We start from the raw sequence: 20,725 nt of genomic DNA on the forward strand, positions 1-20,725 counted from the left end.
AGAGGTCGGATGGCCACCAGTCATGGATGCTTCAGCTGAGATTTCTGCCTTGCGGGGGGTTCGACTAGATGACTTTTTGAGGTCCCTTCCGACTCTCCAATTCTACAAATAAAAAGTGCATGAGAGTGCAATCCAATGCACAATATCTTCAACGGGGCTCACTCCAAGACTCACCTCTGAGAAAACATGCTTTTGGGTTGCACTGTGGGCAAACTTTAAAAAACGTTTGTTGTATTGTAATTATATTATTAAAGTTGTAGTGCAAGAGGTTTTTCTCTCTGCAGTTTGGCCAGGATAGACACACACACACACACACACACACACACACACACGGTCTCTCTCTCAACCCATATATTAGTGAGAAGAATAAAATGAATATGGGTTTATTGGCTACAGTAACATAAGAAATCCGTGCGTTGCCAGAAGAGGCCACATGAAAGAGTGTGTGTGTGTGTGTGTGTTTGTGTGTGTGACTGTGTGTGTGTGACTGTGTGTGTGTTTGGGGAGCGAGGGGGGGTGGGGAATCGAGAAGGAGGATGACTTGAGCTCCTTGCACTGGAGAGCTGCGATTTGTGCGTGGAACATGATGAAATCTCCCCCTGGACAAATCACATCGAGGCTGTCAGCCTCTCCAGGTGGGATTAGCTGCAGCTAATAGACTGAGCAAACAGAGTCCTGCGCTCAGTTTTAAAGAAAAAGAGAACCCACTGTGGAGGCTTTTCAAGAATCCTCTTGAGCATGGCTAAGAAAAACGGTCTCCAGATACATCAGGTAGGAGCGGGTTTTCTTTAAGGAGGAGTAAAGCGATCTCTCTCTCTCTCTCGAGGGTGCTGGTGGGGGAAACCTTGCGCGAAAAGAAAACGCACACAGGGAAGTCCGAGATGGTTAATATTCTGAAGTTTCAGACTCGGTCAGTTTGCTTTTCCAGCAGTTAGGAATTGTGGGCAAAGGGGAATATGTTGAAACTGCTGGCTTAGTCTATTTTAATTGTAAATGTCTTTTTAAAAAAACAGATTGGCTCCTGGCTGGTTTATTAACTCCAGCTCTCTCTCTCTCTCTCGCCTTGTTCCCAGGTAATATCCTTCTTCACTTTTGCTGTTGGGGTGAACGTGTGCATTGGATTTACGGCCAATAGAGTCCGGAGATCTGGCGAAGGGGAAGAGTTTCCATTTCCAGGTACAATGATGATTTAATTTGCCCGTTTTGCAACGCCTTGATGTCTCGGGGTGGAGGAGCAAATGGCTCCAAAATGTAGTTTTCCTGTGTGCCCCCCCCACTCCCGTTCTGGATTATAGCAAAGGTTATGTGAAAAAGCCTGAGTCTGTTGACATTCTTGCTTATAGGTAACCTATTTACTTCTCTCTCTGCGTGTGTGACATAGAGAGAGAGAGAGAGAATGAGACCACATTTAATTATGGTTCGGGGTGATATAGGGTTTTGTGTGTGTGGTTACATGGAACAATGCATTCTGTCACTTAACAAAAAAAAAATTATACACACACCGACTGCAGCAGAAAATAAAAGTTAAGAGGGGTGGTTTATTTAAAGATATGCGCCGTCTACCCCTCTGGCGCTGCAATTCTTGTTTGATTGGGACCAGTTTGTGTTTACTGATGGAAAGAGATTTCCTATTATCAGCTAATCGTGCTGACTTCTGAACTAGCAGGGGAAATTTTGGGAGGCCGGGGTGGGGGAGAGGAAGGGGGACTGAGGAAAACAGGTGCTGCATGAAACAGATGTTCTCTAATGGTTAGGTTTTCGTTTAAAGTTGCATGGTGTTAAATTTCAAGAGGGATAAAAAAAATGGTGGTATGTTGGGACCTCAACCGTGTTAGGATGCACGTGATACATATTTCAGATTTGGAAAATGGGGGAGTGGGTGTGCTTTGCCTTATCTGTGCTGTGACTGCAGCCATGTGCATGTTTAATTGGAAGTAGGGCCTGGTGTGTACAGTGAGGCTTATTCCCAGGTAACTGTACATCGGATTGTATTCTACATACCCTCCAGCAAATGAAAACGGGGTGTTTGTAAGCACTTCCCTCAATCTCATAAAATTGCAGCATTGGAAGGGACCCCAAGGATCATCTAGTCCAACCCCATGCAATGGAGGAATATGTAGCTTTCCTATACACAGGGATCGAATCTGCACTATCTTGGCAATACCTTGATCATTGCCCTCCCCTGTTACATATTGCTAATGGCTCTCGTTGCTGGATGCTGAATACTCTGTGTTTCCAGTAGCCTGTCCACACTGATTTAAAAGGGTGTTTGCTGTTTTAGCTAAAAGCTGTACTAGAAAACACAATGGGAGGTGGCTTCTAGCATGGCAATCAAATAGAATCTCCATGGTTAAAAGCAGCGTACTGCTGAATATCGTTTTTGCTAGGGGAAACATGAGGCAGGGAGGGCTGTTGCCTTAAGGACCTGGTCAGACCAAGGACCTATCAAACTTGTTATCTTGTTTCTAATGATGGCTAGTCAGATGTCATTGGGGAACCCTTTTGTCTGACCCCAGCAGCTGGTATTTGGGGGTACATGGAAGCTTATGCTTATCAGCTTCCGAGAGGCTTTTGTTGACTACTGTTAGAAGCTCAGCCTACGTTTCCTCCTAGATTTCAGATCTTTATGCCCACATGGCTCAGTCAGTAGAGCATGAGACTCTTAATCTCAGGGTTGTGGGTTTGAGTCTCACATTGGGCAAAAATGACCCTCTAGATGACCCTCGCTGTCCCTTCCAATTCTACATTTCTAAGGTTCTAAGATTACATATCTGCCCTTCCTTCAAGGAGCCCAAGGTGGCATTCGTGGTTCTCCTCCTGAATTTTATCCTTGCATCAATCCTGTGAGATGTACGGTAGGCTGAGAGATGGGCTTCATAACTGAATGGGGATTTAAATTCTGGTCTCTTGGGTGTGAGACCAGCTCACAACACACAGTCCCGTGTTCTAGTCCCGTGTTCCCATCCTTTCAGATCTGCAGTTCTCAGTATTTTTCAGAACTGTTGACTCCATACTGCTGTCATTTTCTGTAACATGTTAAACTCATACCTTTAACTTTTGAGTATATTACCTGAAAGTGACCTTAAGTTTCAGAGAATTCGCTGTTATTTAGAGTGGCAAGTGTTAATAATCAAAGAAGCTGAAGATGGATTGTTTCATCCATAAAAAGTTTTGTGGGGGAACTTTCTGGCTGTCAACTACCAATGTGATTACAAATGTCTATAGTGTCTTTAGATCTTAAATGTTCCCTTGTGGACCTTTCCGGTGGACACAAACATGCCCTCGTTTCGGCTGCAGCATCCTCTTTCGTCTTTTAAACTACCCCAAACCTGTTTGCATTTGAGAAGCAGAAACTGCAGCCAAGTTGCTGTTTATATTGCAGTGGTGTGTAAGTGTAGGTTTGTGCGCTTTCCTTGCCAAAGTTGTTTCTAACGTATCAAAGTAATGGAAGCAGGATGTAGAAAACCCGAGATCAGAAAGCCTTGTGTTCCAGCGTCATAAATGGGAGAACTGAACGATGGTCTGTGAAAAGGAGGGCGTGCTGTTCTGCTGGATGACTTGCGTCTAACTGGTAACAAATGCTCTGATCAAAGGAGCCTTCTTCAGGCTCTGATAAGCACATATGATTCCTATTATTAGTAATGGAAGTTGCAGATGGGGCAGAGCCTCTTATAAACGGCAAGTTGGACGTTTGCGGCAAGAGGCCTCCTGCACCTCTGCTGAGTTGGCTTGTGCATTTAAGTGCTTAACATCCCTTTTGACCAAATTCTGTTGTCTGATCCATCTGTTTTCTAAGCTAACATGGAAAATGTTTTCTCCAGCTGTTGCAGAAGATAGCCTGCACCGTCCTTGCAGGTGCTGGATAAAGTGCTTGCAACACATACACACACAAAACACCCAAGCATATGGCCAGAGTTATTAAAACAGCCCAGCTGACATTGGAAGGTTACTGCTCTCTGGATGCTAACCACCTTTCATAAAGGGGCTTTTAAACAGTACCCCCGGCTGCATTTTGCTACTCTCTTTGCTAACAAAGTCTGAGCTGTGTGAAATGTGTGCTGAAAGGTTGTGGAGCTCGACTGTGGCAGCTTGGCATGGCTTGCAATATACCTTGAGCAGTTTTCCCACACATGTTGTGGGTGAGATTTTCAAGTTTCTCGTTTGTCTGTTACATTTACTGGTAAAGGACAATGCGACCGAACAGCCTTTTTGACTCTCTCTCCCTTTAAAGTCACTCATTTAGATATAGGCATTATATTGGCTGTTAAACCTACATTTTCATGGCCACCAGATGAGTAGTTTTATTGTGGTTAGCACCTCGAAACATATTCTTAAGTACTGGGAAGTTTTAAACACCAAAGTGAACCTGGATCTTTGTGCCTCTCCTGCGTGCTTTGGAGCAAAATAGTAATCTCTGCTGCTTGAAAGTATGTGCCTTACTGGTGCTGCATTATTATCTGTATGCAAATTATAGTGGTGTTTTTTTTAATGCCATGCATCATGACCTTACCTGTCTTTTTTTACTGCATTTTTGCAGATAGGAAACTGCTGATCTATACGTTTGTGAAACCAGCCGTAGTTTTGCCCTTGACTTTTCCCTCTGTGGTGATACAGGAGACTGTAACGTTCAGCAGTATTCGTACTGTGGATGTTTGTGCATAGCAGTTGATTTCTTGTGCCCTAGTCCTGTAAGGTAAACCGATATTACGCAATCGCCCTAGGTGGGAGAAGGAGACCAAGCAATGCTATTTAAAGCTTATGTAGCTACGGTATATAGTCAGCCCCTTGGGTCCATCTAGCCTCGTATTTTGTCTTTGCAGACTGACTGCAGCTCTCCAAGGTCTTGGGAGCAGGCATCTCCCAGCCTTTAAACTGGAGATTGAACCAGGACCCCCTGCTCGCAGAGCCCGTTTGTCAGTAAAAAGCAAGTAGCTGTTATTAAAAGGAGTGATTCTTATTGCTTCAGCCCCCTCCCTACCATAAAACCAAGGAGGCATTATTAAAAGGATTGATTTGTATCATTAAACCACTTTGCATTGCCTTCTATCACTGTGCCATTGAGAGCATGCTCACTTACGGCTTATGTGTGTCGTACGGAAGCTGTACTACCCAGGACAGGATGGGGTTGTGCAGAGTTGTTAAGGCAGCAGAGAGCATTGTTGGCTGCCCATTCTCCACCTTAGAGCAGATTTATGCCACAAGGTGCCATAGGAAGGCACTGGACATAGTAAAAGATCCATCGCATCCTGGTCACTGTCTCTTTGAGCTCCTGCCGTCAGGACGGAGATACAGGACTATGACGACAAGAACGAGCCGTCTTAAGAACAGCTTCTTCTCCAGAGCGATCTCGGCCCTAAATGGGAAGCCTGGACTTTGAAAGTCATCTAATCTTCCTTGCTGTATTATACTGTATTGTTTTAATTAGTGTTTTTATAGTTGTTTTGATTTTGTGTGGAGTGCCCTACCTGGGTGGATGGAGCAGCCAAGTAATTTCGTTGTCCCCGAGAGGGGGCAATGACAATAAAGATATTATTATTATATTATTTTTGATGAGACTTGCAGGAGTGGGGCTTGGGTTTTCTCTGCCTGCAGAATACAGTGGTGCCCCGCAAGACGAATGCCTCGCAAGACGAAAAACCCGCAAGACGAAAGGGTTTTTCGGTTTTTGCGATGCTTCGCTAGACGATTTTCCCTATGGGCTTGCTTCGCAAGACGAAAGCCCATAGGGAAATCTCCGGGGACCTCTTTTAAATGCTGGCGGTGGGGAGCAAAGCCTTTTTTCCCCCCTCGGGACTTCAGAAGAGGTCCAGGAAGGCCGGCGGGGGCAAAAGGCTTTGCTCCCAACCGCCAGCATTTTAAAAGCGGTCCGGGATAGCAGGGAAGCGCTTCCCGCTATCCCGGACGGCTTTTGAAGGCAGGCGGGGGGGAGCAAAGACTTTTGCCCCCCGCCCGCCTTCGGAAGAGGTCCTGGAAAGACTTTTGTCCCCCCTGCCTGCCTTTCCGGGAGAGCGGGAAGGCAGCGCTGCGTTTTCCGCTGTCCCGGGAAGGCAGGCGGGGGGGGGGGAAGCAAAGACTTTTGCCCCCCGCCAGCCTTCAGAAGAGGTTGGGGGACAGACTGTCCCCGGACCTGGTCTGAAGGCGGTTTCCATAGGAACACATTAATTGATTTTTAATGCATTCCTATGGGAAACCGTGCTTCGCAAGACGAAAAACTCGCAAGACGAAAAGACTTGCGGAACGAATTAATTTCGTCTTGCGAGGCACCACTGTATTGCCATTTAGCAGCATGGGCAGTCTAGATCTTGCAAAATCTTTTGGCTCACCCAGAGCCTTGGTATAGACCGTTGCATGTACTAGAGAACTTGAGCTGTTAAGAACGTTTGTTAAGAATGAATAGCACTTTTCTTTTACCGAACCCATGTATGTTGGGCTCAATTCATATGTTACCTTCATGACTGCTGCTGCTGTTGCCACAGACCCTACTCCCTTACAGAAGTACAGTGGTACCCCGGGTTACAGACGCTTCAGGTTACGGATGTTTCAGGTTACAGACTCCCATAACCCAGAAATAGTATCTAGGGTTAAGAACTTTGCTTCTGGATGAGAACAGAAATTGTGCGGCGGCAGTAGGAGGCCCCATTAGCTAAAGTGGTACCCACGATGTCATCTAGCGAACTCTGAGGACAACCCATGATGTCATGTGCTGTATTCGCCACCCTCTGTAGGGACTTCCTGTCCGTGGCTGTCAAACCAGCGTACCACACTCTTATACAGTATGAAACGACACTTTCTATTGTGGCCTAGTACAAGGAGGTCATCATTTTTTGTTTGACGTTGTTCTTATGCAAGACCCTAAGGAAATGGAGTCTCTGTTGGGCCTTCCTAACCATCTGGGTTGTATTGATTTTCCAGGTGAGGTCTTCACTAAGGTGAACTCCCAGGAATTTAAAGGAAGAGACTCTCTCCACACACACACCCCTGATATACAACGGGGCTAGTTCCCCTCTCTCCCTCTGAAAGTCCAACACCATCTCCTTTGTCTTGCTGATATTTAGGTGCAAGTTGTTCTCTAGGCACCATGTAGAGACTTTTTGAACCTCTTCCCTATACGCTGATTCATCTCCACCTGTAATTAGACCCATTATGGTGATATCATCTGCAAACTTAATAATTGCAGTGGATCGACCAGATGAAATGCAGTCATATGTATACAACGAAATGAAATGAGTATATATGTATACACCCCTGTGGGGTGCCAGTGCTGACCTTTAGAGAGGTAGATGTAACAGGCCCAATCCTCACTATTTGTGTGTGATCCCTCAGAAAGTCTTTAATCCAATCACAGATGGTGGGGGAAAGGTAGAGGTCCACCAGCTTTTTAATAAGAATGTCCGGAAGGATGGTATTAAAAGCTGAGCTATAATCAATAAACAGCAATCTGACATAATTCCCCGGTCTCTCCAGATGACTCACTGCAAGGTGAAAAGCTGTGGCTATGGCATCGTCTATTGACCTTTTTCTCCTGTAAGCGAAGTGGTGTTCATCAAAATCCGGTGGAAAACATGTCCTAAGGTGTTGATGAACCATCTCTCAAAGCATTTCATCACTACAGATGTTAATGCAATGGGTCTGTAGTCATTTAGGCAGTTAATTGCTGTTTTCTTTGGGACTGGAACAATGGTGGCTGCTTTCAAACATGATGGTGCACAAGCAGTCTGCAGGGAGATGTTAAAAATCCTTGTCAGGACCCCTGCTAGTTGATCAGCGCAGTTTTTTACCACTTTCCCCAGCACCCTATCCAGACCAGCCACTTTGCTGGGATTCCTCCCGTGGTATTGTGCTTTTCATGGTACATCCACGTAGCAAACACTGGGAACCTACAGACCACAACTGCTTTTTCTCACTGGGTTTTTTAATCCTTTATCAAGTGGATGCACAGCTGTCCGATGTGTTGGCTGCACAATATTTCTGACATGGAAAATGTTAGAAACCATTCTTCTCACGTAGCTAGTTTGTGTGAGTGTCACAAGCAACAAGGCTGTCGCTTATGTGAAATGCAATAACGCTTGCTGAGTTTTGCTTCCTAAGATAAACGATTGTGCATGGATTTCAACAGACCCCCCCCAAAAAGGCGAGGGTGTTTGAGCTGTTCTTAGCTGTAAAATCAGGCTGGCTGGGTTCCAAGTGCAAAGACCTCTGCTGCTCAAGGTTTGCCAGTAAGCCAAATGAAATGGATAAATGAAACCATTGAACAAATCCTTGAAAGACAGCGAAATGGCACACCGTGTCATCGTCTTGTGAAATGTCACACTGTAATTTGGCAGGAGATGATGCAAGGAAAACTAAAAGCCAAAGGGTAACCTAAGGGATCCAAGTGATGGAGCACCCACTTCCATTTTGGTTCTGGTGTTATTTTGTCTATTGTGGTACCATCCAGATTAGGGAAGGTGATGCTAAGCTTAGCAATTGATTTCTGTGTAACTGGTAGGATGCTTCCTTGGGAATATGTAACAAAAGTTGTTGGATTATATGCTACATAAACCAGTAGCTGCGGGATTCTCAAATCATTTTTGAAAAACAAATTTAGCCTAACGGACAACTGCGAAGCTGTGCCTTTAGATCATGGTAGTGACACTGTTTGGGCTAAGGCTGATGAGTTGTTGTCCAAAATGTCGGAGAGGTGCACGTTATCAACCCCTGTGCAGGACAACCTGAAAGTAAAGAGCAATGTTTCTTAGCCAGCACATGGTATAAATGAGCTAGATTACTTTCCCTGTTCATTTTATTCATGGCAAGTCAAGAATGACTTCAGCTGAATGCTTCTGCTCTTGGTTTAACTTGACTGACTCTTTTGCTCGAATACCCAATTTTCAATGCTTTATGCTATGAGCCATTTAACATGCTTCTTCCTTGTCTCCAACTCACATTGCCCATCATCTCCCTCCCTGTCCCTCACACCACCACTGAAACTTGCTACAAGCAGCCAGGGTTGGTTTTGCTGTGCTGTAAACTTGCATCCTACCTTCCTCATAGATGGTCCATGTGACTGTCTGGCCAAGACCTCTAGAGGGTTTGAGCCTTGACGCCTTCCAGGTCCTTGCCTGTTCTCCTGTCTACAACTAGGTCCCCACCTCCATGCTATTCTCGCCTTCCATTCCTCCTGCCTTTGCGAAATAATTCTCAGGTCTTTGACAGTTTGTTTTATGTCCAGTATCCAGAGTTTCCAGTTACCATAAGTTTGGTGAAAGTGTGGGGGGTTTCAATGCAAAACTTGGATTTTTGGTTTGGCACAAAATCCATACAGCTTTGATTCATTGCAGGTTAATCCAGGATAAGAAAACATCACTGGAGAACATACCAGCTCTTAGATTGTTTGACGAGACTTAAACAGTCTCTTTTCTCCTCTCTTTTATTGGGCAATGCAGTGGGCCTGTTAGCTCAGATTGGCAGTAAGTAGTTATCTTTAGCCAGCTACTGGTTGCTTGACTCATGGTTTCCTCTTTCTCTTTTTTTGCCCCCAACACAGTCTTATCCGATTCCTCTTGGACCAGTCCTTCTGGATCCTGCAAAAACAGGTGCTTTGAACTTGACGAGGCAGAGCCTCCAGGTTGCCGCTGCGACAACTTGTGCAAGAGCTACTTCAGTTGTTGTGCAGACTTTGACGAACTGTGTTTAAAGACAGGTAGGAGAGCTCTTAAGTGCCTGCTTTGTACAAATCGCTACTGCTGATGAGAGTTATCGTAGCCTTTTCTGCCTCTCCATGTGCGCTGACACGCTTTTAAGACTTCTCAAATGCATGGTCGTGGATTCTTCTCCATAACAGTTTGGGAAATTTAACGTAAGTTTCCTCAGAAATAGGACCCAGAGCACTAACAGTGGGAAGTACATCTCCAGACCTTTTTATGTCTGGGAAAAGATTCCCAGCACTAAAACCAAAACACTTGACAACACACGTTTAGCATCCTGAAGGAAAGGGTTACCTACTCTCGATTACCTCCAGTCTCTAACTACAATCTTGCATCCCAGCCCATGTCTTCTGACCTGCTTTCAGTTAGGCTCCTATCCAAAGAGTCAAAAGAGCACCTGTCTGTAATCTGAGGTGGTACAGTTCAGGTACAGTTTCAGCACCTCGGTGAGAGCTCAACCATTGCTTCTGTCCACGTCTCCCAGATCTGAGCATCTTTTAACACAGTGGGAAATGCAGCTTGTTGAAATCTTAGGACTCATTTTTGCAACTATTTCATATGAGCACGATCCTAGATTTCAGTGGGGGAAAGAATTAAACATGTGTCGCCTTTAAGCCTCTCTTGTTGAAGGTCCTTGAAGTTGCTTGAATTGTGTCCTTGTTTGGCATTCAGTGCATACCGATCTACTTGACCTTACACTCCGGTTGCAGGATGGGTTCATAATAACTTAATAACCAACTTGTAGTAGGACAGTGATTCTGTGTGTGTGTGTATATGTGTGTTAAGAATTGTATGTAAGCATAATATAAGCAATCTCTTCCATCTTTTTTTCCTTTTGTGTGTTTTCCTGGAGTTATGCTACAACATGGATTGGATTGTACGTGAACAGAGGGAAGTTCACAGGAGGCAAATTACCCCATTTCCCTTACCAACCCCTTCGGTTGACTGCCTCTTCAAAAAACAACACACACACACACACACACACACACACACACACACACACACACCTTCTTTGGATGAAAAGGTGGCTCCCTCCTGAACAATCATTGAATGAGGCATAAGGGGAGGGGAGGGGAGGTGAAACTGTCCAAAGCTTGGAAAGGTTTGGGGCAATTCTTCTTCACTCCATCCCACATGTTGAGGAGGGAGCCTTGGCGTGGACATAATGCTAAACTACAATCCAGCATTGCAAAAACAAGTCAAAGCGAGCACCATTCTTGCACAGCCACTCCTCCTGTGGCATAATCGCCAGGTGGAATTCAGAAGCATTCACTTCTGTTTTAGACCACCATGTCATCTTAACGATGGTTAGTGGAAACGAGCCAAATTCCAGCCCATAAAACTGGTTTGCTGTTACTAACCATAGCAGGAGGGCCAGCTTGGCCCTGCAACCGTGGGTGCCCAGGGCCATGGGTGTCATGCAGTGGCCGGGCACCCACAAATTTTGGCTCCAGGGCCTTGCACCAGGAATTGGGTGGGTGCTCCCGGCCCCAGGGAGCTGACACCTATGTACCATAGTTTAATAACAGATTAACCAGAGTTTAGTGTTTAGCTGAAGCTTCCCATCTCTTTGTATGGATGTGCTAGAGAAGTGAGGGGAAGATATGTGAGTCCATGGCTAGCCTGGCCTCATTTGTAACACTAAACCATGGTTTGATGTTTGTTGTAGCCAGATGCAGCCAGTGTACATAATATACCCAACTACTTGATAGAACTACTCAAACATGTCCTTGTGAAAGAAAAGAAGTGCAAGTATGGAATGCTTTTACAGTCTTTACTCCATTGCTTCTTCTAATATAACATTTTATAGATTGGAGGAAGTGTCAGTCTTCTCAATGAGCATGGCTGAGCTGGGATTCAAATAGCTCTCTCAAAGTTCTGACTCTCTGGACACATTTAAAAGTACATATTTAAACTGGTTCAACAGTGAGCCCTTCTGTGGGGCATGAATAGCGTGTATCTAAAAAACTGAACCCCCCCCCCCCCCAGGATTTTGGGGGATAAGACCATGGCGTTTCAGCTGGAAAAAAGACAACAGCAATGTAGTGTAGATACCGGTAACTCCTATGTCCTGGACCCTGCTACCTTTTGAGCGCAACTAAAGCATCAGTGGCTAAACTTGAACCCTCCAGACATTGTTGGACTGCAGCCACTCCAGGTTCAAAATGAAAACATCCAATACGGTGAAAATTGCTGTGGAATTGTTTTGCCCCAAAGGTGTGGGGCACATGTGCATAGTTGTCTTTAAGAAACCACTGTCTTCATGTTTTTTTGTTTTTGTGATAATGTTAGCTGGAGGCTGGGAATGTACGAAAGAGCGATGTGGAGAGACGAGGAATGAAGATCATGCCTGTCACTGTTCTGAAGACTGCTTATCCAGAGGGGACTGTTGTACTAACTACCAAGTTGTTTGTAAAGGTACTTGTTTTCGTTCTTCTATCTGCTAAAGGAATGTAAGCGTTCCGGATCATGCTCCTCCTAAGGATGTTTTGGAAGGGAGATGTGAGTCACCTTGTCCAAGCTGACTGATGTTTCATACGTTCTGCGATGCTTCCCCTAAGTTAGCGCACTGCTATCTGGAGAGGCTATAGTGCGACAAAAGTGGGAGAAAACTTCTGGGCCGTTTTTGGTGTTACTAGTTATGGGTTTCAGCAGGAAGTTACAGAACTTGCACCAAGGCCACCCCAAAACATTTGTGGGCACAAATAATATTGAGAGCGGTTTTTTTAAAAGCCCAATTAAAGACACCACTTCGTAGGTGTGTGCCCATGTAGAAACTAGTTGAGAAGTTCTTTTTTTTAATGAGACAGTTCAGATATTTTTGTACTTAGTGACAGAATAACAACAACAACAGTGATAGTCATGCTGTTCTATAGGTGAAATAGGATCTTCCAAGTGGCCTCCCATCTTTCTCCTTGTGAACAGCCAGTAGCAAAAGGTTTCTATGACTTGATGACCTGTTTGTTGAGCATCCATCCTGATTTGTTTGTGGGTTAGATGATGGGTATGCAGCAAATGCTACCCAACAGTTTCCGGGGCATTTTCCCACCACTTTCCATCTTGCAAAAAAAAAAATCCCACCACACTTTATTTTGATTGCTCCAAACACACTTTATAATTGCACAACCTGAATTTGCTGGGGTGTGATTGAATCTCATCTGAAATAGCAACAGAGGCGCATTGTTTATATATGCTTCCAGCCATACTAGTCAGGCAGAGTATATTGTTGTGAAAGATGGTGATGAAATTTTAACTGTTAAAAAAGCAGCCTTGGATTGTGAAACGGTGAAATAATTCTTTTCAGGATTTTGTCACCATGAGATTAAGCATCCAAAGTTGCAGTGAGCACACACTGGACAATGAACACGCAGCCAGAAAGAAGTGTTGAGTTAAAACACACACACAGTTTGGCAAACCTGCACCCTACACATCTGTATACAATAAAAGATACTAAGATTGGCTATGATCATTCAAGGATTCATGAAAACAAACATGGCAGTGCAGCTGCAATCTGATGTGCTCTTTACTCGAGAACAAGCCCTGGTGATCAGTAGGACTGACTCCTACAGAAACATATAGGATCTGGTTGCCTGCCTCACCTTTGCTGTAAATGGAACTTGCAACTGTATAGGTCGTGTACAAAATGGTTCTTATTATCATCCCTCTTTAGGAGAGACTCACTGGGTTGCGGATGAATGTGAGGATACACGGACACCAGAATGCCCAGCAAAGTAAGTGCTTTGTTTTATGTGCTTATTTTTATCACGTGTCGGAGATCTATTAAGTGTCGGCTGCCACTGGTGGTCAGATCAACTAAGCGGTTCGTTTTTGTGTCCTGTTGGGAAAACTGAGGCTTGTTGCAAGCATCTAAAGAAAGGAGAACCATCGTACTGTATGCATTTTCTGGACAATATCCAGTTGCAGCAGCCCATTTGCAGAGCAGCCATTCTGCTAGTGAGAGCACTTATTTACGATTATATACAATAGCCAAATCGAATGGATGTCTTTCGCTTGCAGAATGCATTATTCAGACCATAGTGCAGCAGCTACTATTATACTCTTTGTCAATCTAGCTTTGTGCTGCTCAACAGCACAGACTCTCGCACAACATGGTGCTAACATTGCATTGGATCTCTCCCTCTCCATGCCTTTCCATGAACACGGTCTTAACAGTGAGTCCGTAAGTGACTGTGGAGGCCAATTCTGGATCCACACGTCCTTCCACACTGGGGACATTGAGTTCTGGATGGGAGTTGATCACGGTGAAGGTTTGCCAAGCATGCCTTCCTCTTAGCATGTTTCTCCCTTAAGTCCTCAGTCCGAGTATTTTCAAAGCCCATGACACCTTTGGTAAAGGCTGCTCTCCAGCTGGAGCACTCACAGGCCAGTGTTTCCCAGTTGTTGGTGTTTATGCTACATTTTCTTTATTTGCCTTGAGAGAGTCTTTAAACCTCTTTTGTTTTTGCCACCAGCATTACACTTTCCATTTTAATGTTTGGAATAGAGTATAGTAGTTGCTTTGGAAGACGATATTCAGGCATCCGAACAACATGACCAGTCCAATGAAGCTGATGTTGAAGAATATTGCTTCAACACTGGTGATCTTTGCTTCTTCCAGCGCACTGGCATTAGTTTGCCTGTCTTCCCAAGAGAAATGTAAAAATATCAAAATATAGGGTTGTATTCATTTAAGTCCTACTAGAAGTAGACCCTCTGAAATTACTGTTTTACACTGTAGAACTGCCCTGTGATCTTCAGGTGAAGGGCAGTATAGAAATTTAATAAATAAAAATAATGAATCTAAGTCCTGTTTATTAACCTCAATGTGTTGGCTCTGAGTAGGACCAGCAGTGAATACTACCCATGTATTATAAACTTATAACAACACCATTTTCTGATGGCAATGGGACTAAGTTTCCCTGTGGATTTTTAACAAAAGATAACCTATCTGCATGGAAACACAAAGGTAACAAATAAATTTTAAAAATACTTATAAGGTGATGCCTTATTTATTTATATAACTCAAATGAGTGAAGGGCATGTGTGCCCGGGATTTTTGGCTCTGCTCAGGCATAAAAGTTGTCCTAGGTCACTTTGACACAAGGTGAAGTTGTCCTGAAACCACAGAGAAGAGGCTTTCTTTCCCAATTTGTTTTGCCACATCTTTACTCCAGCTTTGAAGTTCATTAGTAACATGCTTTGCCTCCCACAGTTTTGTTCGCCCCCCATTGATAATCTTTTCGGTCGATGGCTTCCGTGCATCGTACATGAAGAAAGGCGACAAAGTGATGCGCAACATTGAAAAACTAAGTAAGTGCATGTGCTTTATTGGGACAAAAGCCCTTTTTTGTCTTTGTCCCTTCCTAAACTGCAATTTAAAATGTATTTAGTAAGCCCTACTGAACAGAGATAAGCTGGAGACTGGTGACTGGGAGCGGCTGCCAAGACCACATAACACCGGTCTTGAAAGACCTACATTGGCTCCCAGTACGTTTCCGAGCACAATTCAAAGTGTTGGTGCTGACCTTTAAAGCCCTACATGGCCTCGGTCCTGTATATCTGATGGAGTGTCTCCACCCCCATCATTCTGCCCAGACACTGAGGTCCAGCACCGAGGGCCTTCTGGCGATTCCCTCATTGCGAGAAGCCAAGTTATAGGGAATCAGGCAGAGGGCCTTCTAGGTAGTGGTGCCTGTCCTGTGGAACACCCTCCCACCAGATGTCAAAGAGAATAACAACTACCAGACTTTTAGACGACACCTGAAGGCAGCCCTGTTTAGGGAAGCTTTTAATGTGTGATGCATTGCTGTATTTTAATATTTTGTTGGAAGCCACCCAGAGTGACTGGGGAAGCCCAGCCAGATGGGCGGGGTATAAATAATAAATTAATATTATTATTATAAGCATGTACAGGATTGCACAGTTAGTGCAGCGAAACACCATGTTTCATGATTGACTTTAATGGCATCTGCTGTATGTAAATATCACTGTACCGATCTATATTAAAACCACACCACAAACTTCATTTTCAGGGTCCTGTGGGACACATGCACCATATATGAGGCCTGTCTACCCTACAAAAACCTTCCCTAACTTGTATACCCTGGCGACGGTAAGTTTTGCTGCTGGTTTTATGAGTATATAGGAAACCACCTGCTTTTCTGTAGATATCAAATGAGTGGTGGTTGGTGATGAGGAAAGCCTCTGAGATATGTTTTTGTCCTGCTTTGATGCGGGGAAGGGAATGGTCACCGAGCCTAAGGGCAAATTTGCATATACCTGTGTCATGTGAAAAAGACCATGGAAGGGCTCAGGTGAAAAGCTGGCATTTAACCTGTTGAGCTTTGTGAGAGTATAAAAAACTTTTGACCTGAGCTATCCTCCCCTCTAGCAGGCATTTGACCATCCGTATTTGCTATCAGTTTGGAAGTGAATTGGGTTCATGCCCTTCTACATACTTGGACTCATTGGTACCCGCCATAGGTGTTGCTAAATTTAAAAGGAGAAATTTCACACCCACACTGAAAAAAACAACACTCCAGCTCTCTGTCAACTTCCAGGATCTGTTTGATTTCAGTCCTTCGGATCACTGAGAGTAAAGAAAGAGATTAGGGTAACTAATCTTATTGTCTGTAGAAGGAACTTCAGGAATCACCTTGGACTCCGAACCAAAACTCCACTCTTTGCTCCATTTTGGGGGGTGGGGTGGGGGGCAAGGCCAGGCTACTTCTCAACTACAGTTATGCTTAAATGTTGAGTAGAGTTTGCTATGAGCAGCAGGCTCTTCTTCCATACTAGGGAAGAGGAGGTGTAAAATGGGGTCTGGAGGAACTGGGTTCTGAAAAAGTGTGAGTCTGGAAATGGAAGTCTACAGTTGAGCCATGGATTGTTAAAGGAGCCCATTTCTTTTAAAGGGGAGCAATGAAATTGGGGGAGCATTTTAGTTAATAGTATTCTGGAGGCAAGATTATGACTGTGGAGGAGGCATGCCATGACGTTAATCTTGCCTCCAAAGCATTCTTGTTCAGGATACAACTCGCCCTACTCCATTACTCTTTTGCACGTAGGAAGGAAAGGGTTGGAGGGATCCACGGCCAGCTTCAAATGGTATTACAAGACTTCCATTCTAGACTGGCTGAAAGTCAGTTAGGGATACACCTGGCAATATGTAACCATTAACTGCATTATCTCTCCTGCTCTTTCTTAACTCTTGGGCCATGTCCTGATTCCTGTGTTGCTTACACTGGTGTATACCCATATAATCAGTGATGGGGAAAGCACTAGTGTTGGGGAAACCCAACAGAAGAGAGCTTTTAAGTTCTCTGCCTTGCTTGGGAGGCAAGGCCCCCTTGGCATGCCAGCTCTGGAAGGCTAGAGATGCTCACACTGTATTCGAGTATATACATTTTGCATAAATGTGTCATCCTCAGAAATATAACCCCCATGTAAGATGTGATTGTACTGTATTGCACAAGATTAGTCAGCAGATTAGCATAGTGAGATGGAGGCCTTAACTTGGAAGACAAGTTCTTAGCACTTCAACAAAAAAATAGAAGTCTTCCCACGTACTATGATTTCCACTGAAACTGCTATTTTTTTTCGTTATAAAGTCATATTGAATAGTTAATAATCTGTTTTATTTTTCCAACATTTCCAACACGAAGGGCCTCTATCCTGAATCCCATGGAATCATTGGCAATTCAATGTACGATCCTGTATTTGATGCTGCTTTCAGCCTCAGAGGCCGAGAAAAATTCAATCACAGGTGGTGGGGAGGTCAGCCGGTAAGTTTCTGTTCTGTTTGCCTTAGTGAAAGTGAATCAATAAAAATAATGTGTGTGTGTGGTATTAAATCTTCTGGCTTTTATGTTGGCATGATTGGGGGCAGCTATGTCAAAAATTAGTCATGACTCGGCTCCAGTAGGAGTCGGGGATAATGTCACTTTTACTCCATTGGTTTTGAGTGAGATTTTGTCATGGCTAACTTTTAGCCAGATCAGGATTGCTGGATTGGTTATGCAGAAAAGCCTATTAAGGGAAGTCCTTGCTGAAAATTGGTTCTGATACTGCTAAATATAAAGGTAAAGGTAAAGGGGCCCCTGACCATTAGGTCCAGTACGGACGACTATGGGGTTGCGGTGCTCATCTCGCTTTATTGGCCGAGGGAGCCTGCGTACAGCTTCCGGGTCATGTGGCCAGCATCACTAAGCTGCTTCTGGCGAACCAGAGCAGCGCACAGAAATGCCATTTACCTTCCCGCCAGAGCAGTACCTACTGGTATTTATCTACTTGCACTTTGACGTGCTTTCGAACTGCTAGGTTGGCAGGAGCAGGGACCGAGCAACGGGAGCTCACTCCATCACGGGGATTCAAACCGCCGACCTTCGGATCAGCAAGCCCTAGGCTCTGTGGTTTAACCCACAGCACCACCCACGTCCCTTCACTGCTGAATATAGCTTTAGCAAAAGACTGGGATGCCCGTCATAATGATACTCTGGTTTAAAATTTGGTTTAAATTCTCTTTAATTATTTTTAGATATACAGTGGACGCTCGGGTTGCGAACGTGATCCATGCAGAAAGCACGTTTGCAACCCACAGCGTCCGCAACCTGCAGTGGCGTATCTGTGCATGTGCAGGTTGCGATTCGGCACTTATGCGCAAAGTGTGATTTAATGCTTCTGCACACGCACAACCGCGAAACCCGGAAGTAACCTGTCCCAGTACTTCTGGGTTTCGTTGGTCCGCAGCCCGAAAATACGCAACCTGCATTGTCTGTAACCCGAGGAATGACTGTATCCCTGTGGCAGTGTGTTACTGCAGCTATAAAATGCAGTCCCCACCCACCTTCATTTTAGCACTTAACAATAGAACTCGGACAGAAGCAGCTGGTTACAACCCTTCTATTGCCAATTCCACTTGGCAATGCCAAGAGTGTTATGGGTCAAAAGGTTTTTGAATAATTTAAGACACCACCATGGCAGTATCCTGCTCGTGTAAACAGAGTCTTATTAGGAACATCAAAAAAGGTGTTTTACACTTTCAAGAAGTGAAAGCAAATGCAAGGAACCCGTTCACCTGGGGAGATTGATCTATGGTTCTTGTTAGTACAGTGTCCAAAAGGAACATGGTGCTCCTACAGGCAATAAGGCAAAATGAAGCATTTTTCTTGTGCAGTGTTCCCAGAGATGGCATTGAGCTCCTGTTGAGTCTTTGATTTGATTGCTCCCATGGCCCAGCCCTACTGTTAGGCAAAAGTCAGGCAGCAGAAAAATTCAACTGCAATTCTGATTGGCTTCTGTATGTGGGATGTGGAGTCATTGTATCCTTGGCCTTCAGCAGCAAAATACAGTGGTACCTCGAGTTACAGACGCTGCAGGTTACAGATGCTTCAGGTTACAGACTCTGCTAACCCAGAAATAGTACCTCGGGTTAAGAACTTTGCTTCAGGATGAGAACAGAAATCGCGTGGCGGCGGCACGGCAGCAGCGGGAGGCTCCATTAGCTAAAGTGGTACCTCAGGTTAAGAACAGTTTCAGGTGAAGAATGGACCTCCAGAACGAATTAAGTTCTTAACCCGAATTACCACTGTCCTGGCTGTGGCTGGATGTGCTGTGTTTTTTGCCAAACTCCCAAGAGGGGTCCTTAAGATGCTTTGAAGCTGAACCTTCTAACTTAGAATTGCAAGCTGGGTGTTTGTACCGGGCAGCAACTGCTAATGGGTAGATCACGGAGGATAAATGGTTGATGATAGTCTCAACCATTGTGAGCAGCCCAGTGCAACACCTCTGTCCTATAATTTTGTTCCACTGCAAGAGATATTTTTTCCTCTATGTTTTTCATCCCTGCGTAGGTGGCATGTGGGTGTTAAGGGCTGTACAGTATTTGACCCAGACCAAGCCTTCAAATCTCTTGCAGAGTCTGGTCACATGATAATTCAGAACATGAGATGGTGTAGAGCCTTCATGTGGTGGTCCTTGGCCTGTGTGGTGATCTTAACTTGTGCCCAGTGATGAAAATGTCATTTCACAACCTGTGTTAAAAGCTGAATTCTTTGCATGACAGTTAATAGTCGCATATGCAATCGGGTTGCTGTTGTGAGACTGGGAGCTAACATTGAACAGTGGTACCTCAGGTTAAGTATTTAATTCGTTCTGGAGGTCCGTACTTAACCTGAAACTGTTCTTAACCTGAAGCACCACTTTAGCTAATGGGGCCTCTTGCTACTGCCGCGTCACTGGAACACGGTTTCTGTTCTCATCCTGAAGCAAAGTTCTTAACCTGAAGCACTATTTCTGGGTTAGTGGAGTCTGTAACCTGAAGCGAATGTAACCTGAAGCATATGTAACCCGAGGTACCACTGTACTTCAGATGTGTGTGTGTGTGTGTGTGTGTGTGTGTGTGTGTGTGTGTGAACATTATACTGGTGACTTCAGAGATTGAAATTTTCAGCATCCGGAAAAAGGCACCAGCTTGCACAATCAGGATTTTAGCTCTGGTTCTCCTTTTAATTTTTTTCCAGTTATTAAATAACCATGACCCTGATTCTCTCACCTGTTAATCAAGGAAACTATTCAGATTTCTGCTGCTAGCCTGGTTGGATGCAAATGCTCAAATTCTAATCTGTAGAACTGTAAGCCAATGTTTGGGGCTGAGGGTTGGGGAAGGTTTTATTTATGACATTTTGTTTTAATAAATGTACCGTCATGTAGCCGACGGCCTGCCGCTCTTTATAATCGCCTTGTATTTTCCTAATTAGATATGGATTACGGCTGCCAAGCAAGGGGTGAGAGCTGGTTCATTCTTTTGGTCTACGTAAGTATACCCGCACAAGACAGAATTGGTAACTTAACCGCAATAAACAAGAACTGGGAAGCAAATGCCACAGAAATCAACAGGTCTTAATTTCTAAAGAAGGATAGAATCGGGCTGGAAAATGTCCCTGGCTTCATCTCCTGAGAGCTTTCAATTAAGGCAACATCTCTTTTCCAATTTGCCCACCACCACTAATAATAATAATAATAATAATAATAATAATAAT

At 44.4% G+C, this 20,725-nt stretch overlaps 1 protein-coding gene and 1 long non-coding RNA gene across 2 annotated transcripts in view; one reads left to right on the forward strand and one right to left on the reverse strand.

Moving 5' to 3' along the window:
• The window catches only part of LOC309374270, a 251,011-nt gene that overhangs the window by 189,073 nt on the left and 41,213 nt on the right, over positions 1 to 20,725 (reverse strand). The gene's annotated exons all lie outside the window — the stretch shown is intronic.
• The window catches only part of ENPP2 (ectonucleotide pyrophosphatase/phosphodiesterase 2), a 72,281-nt gene continuing 52,161 nt past the window's right edge, over positions 606 to 20,725 (forward strand). Inside the window, exons 1-9 of the mRNA XM_081919095.1 lie at positions 606 to 771; positions 1,074 to 1,176; positions 9,527 to 9,682; positions 11,979 to 12,104; positions 13,357 to 13,417; positions 14,899 to 14,996; positions 15,719 to 15,798; positions 17,351 to 17,470; positions 20,444 to 20,499. Of these exons, the coding sequence (XP_081775221.1) occupies positions 739 to 771; positions 1,074 to 1,176; positions 9,527 to 9,682; positions 11,979 to 12,104; positions 13,357 to 13,417; positions 14,899 to 14,996; positions 15,719 to 15,798; positions 17,351 to 17,470; positions 20,444 to 20,499 (833 nt within the window). The 5' untranslated portion in view covers positions 606 to 738. The remainder of the gene's footprint in view (positions 772 to 1,073; positions 1,177 to 9,526; positions 9,683 to 11,978; positions 12,105 to 13,356; positions 13,418 to 14,898; positions 14,997 to 15,718; positions 15,799 to 17,350; positions 17,471 to 20,443; positions 20,500 to 20,725) is intronic.

This window comes from Podarcis melisellensis, assembly GCF_964234715.1.
Source record: "Podarcis melisellensis genome assembly, chromosome: 7".
In the NCBI taxonomy this organism is placed as follows: domain Eukaryota; kingdom Metazoa; phylum Chordata; class Lepidosauria; order Squamata; family Lacertidae; genus Podarcis; species Podarcis melisellensis.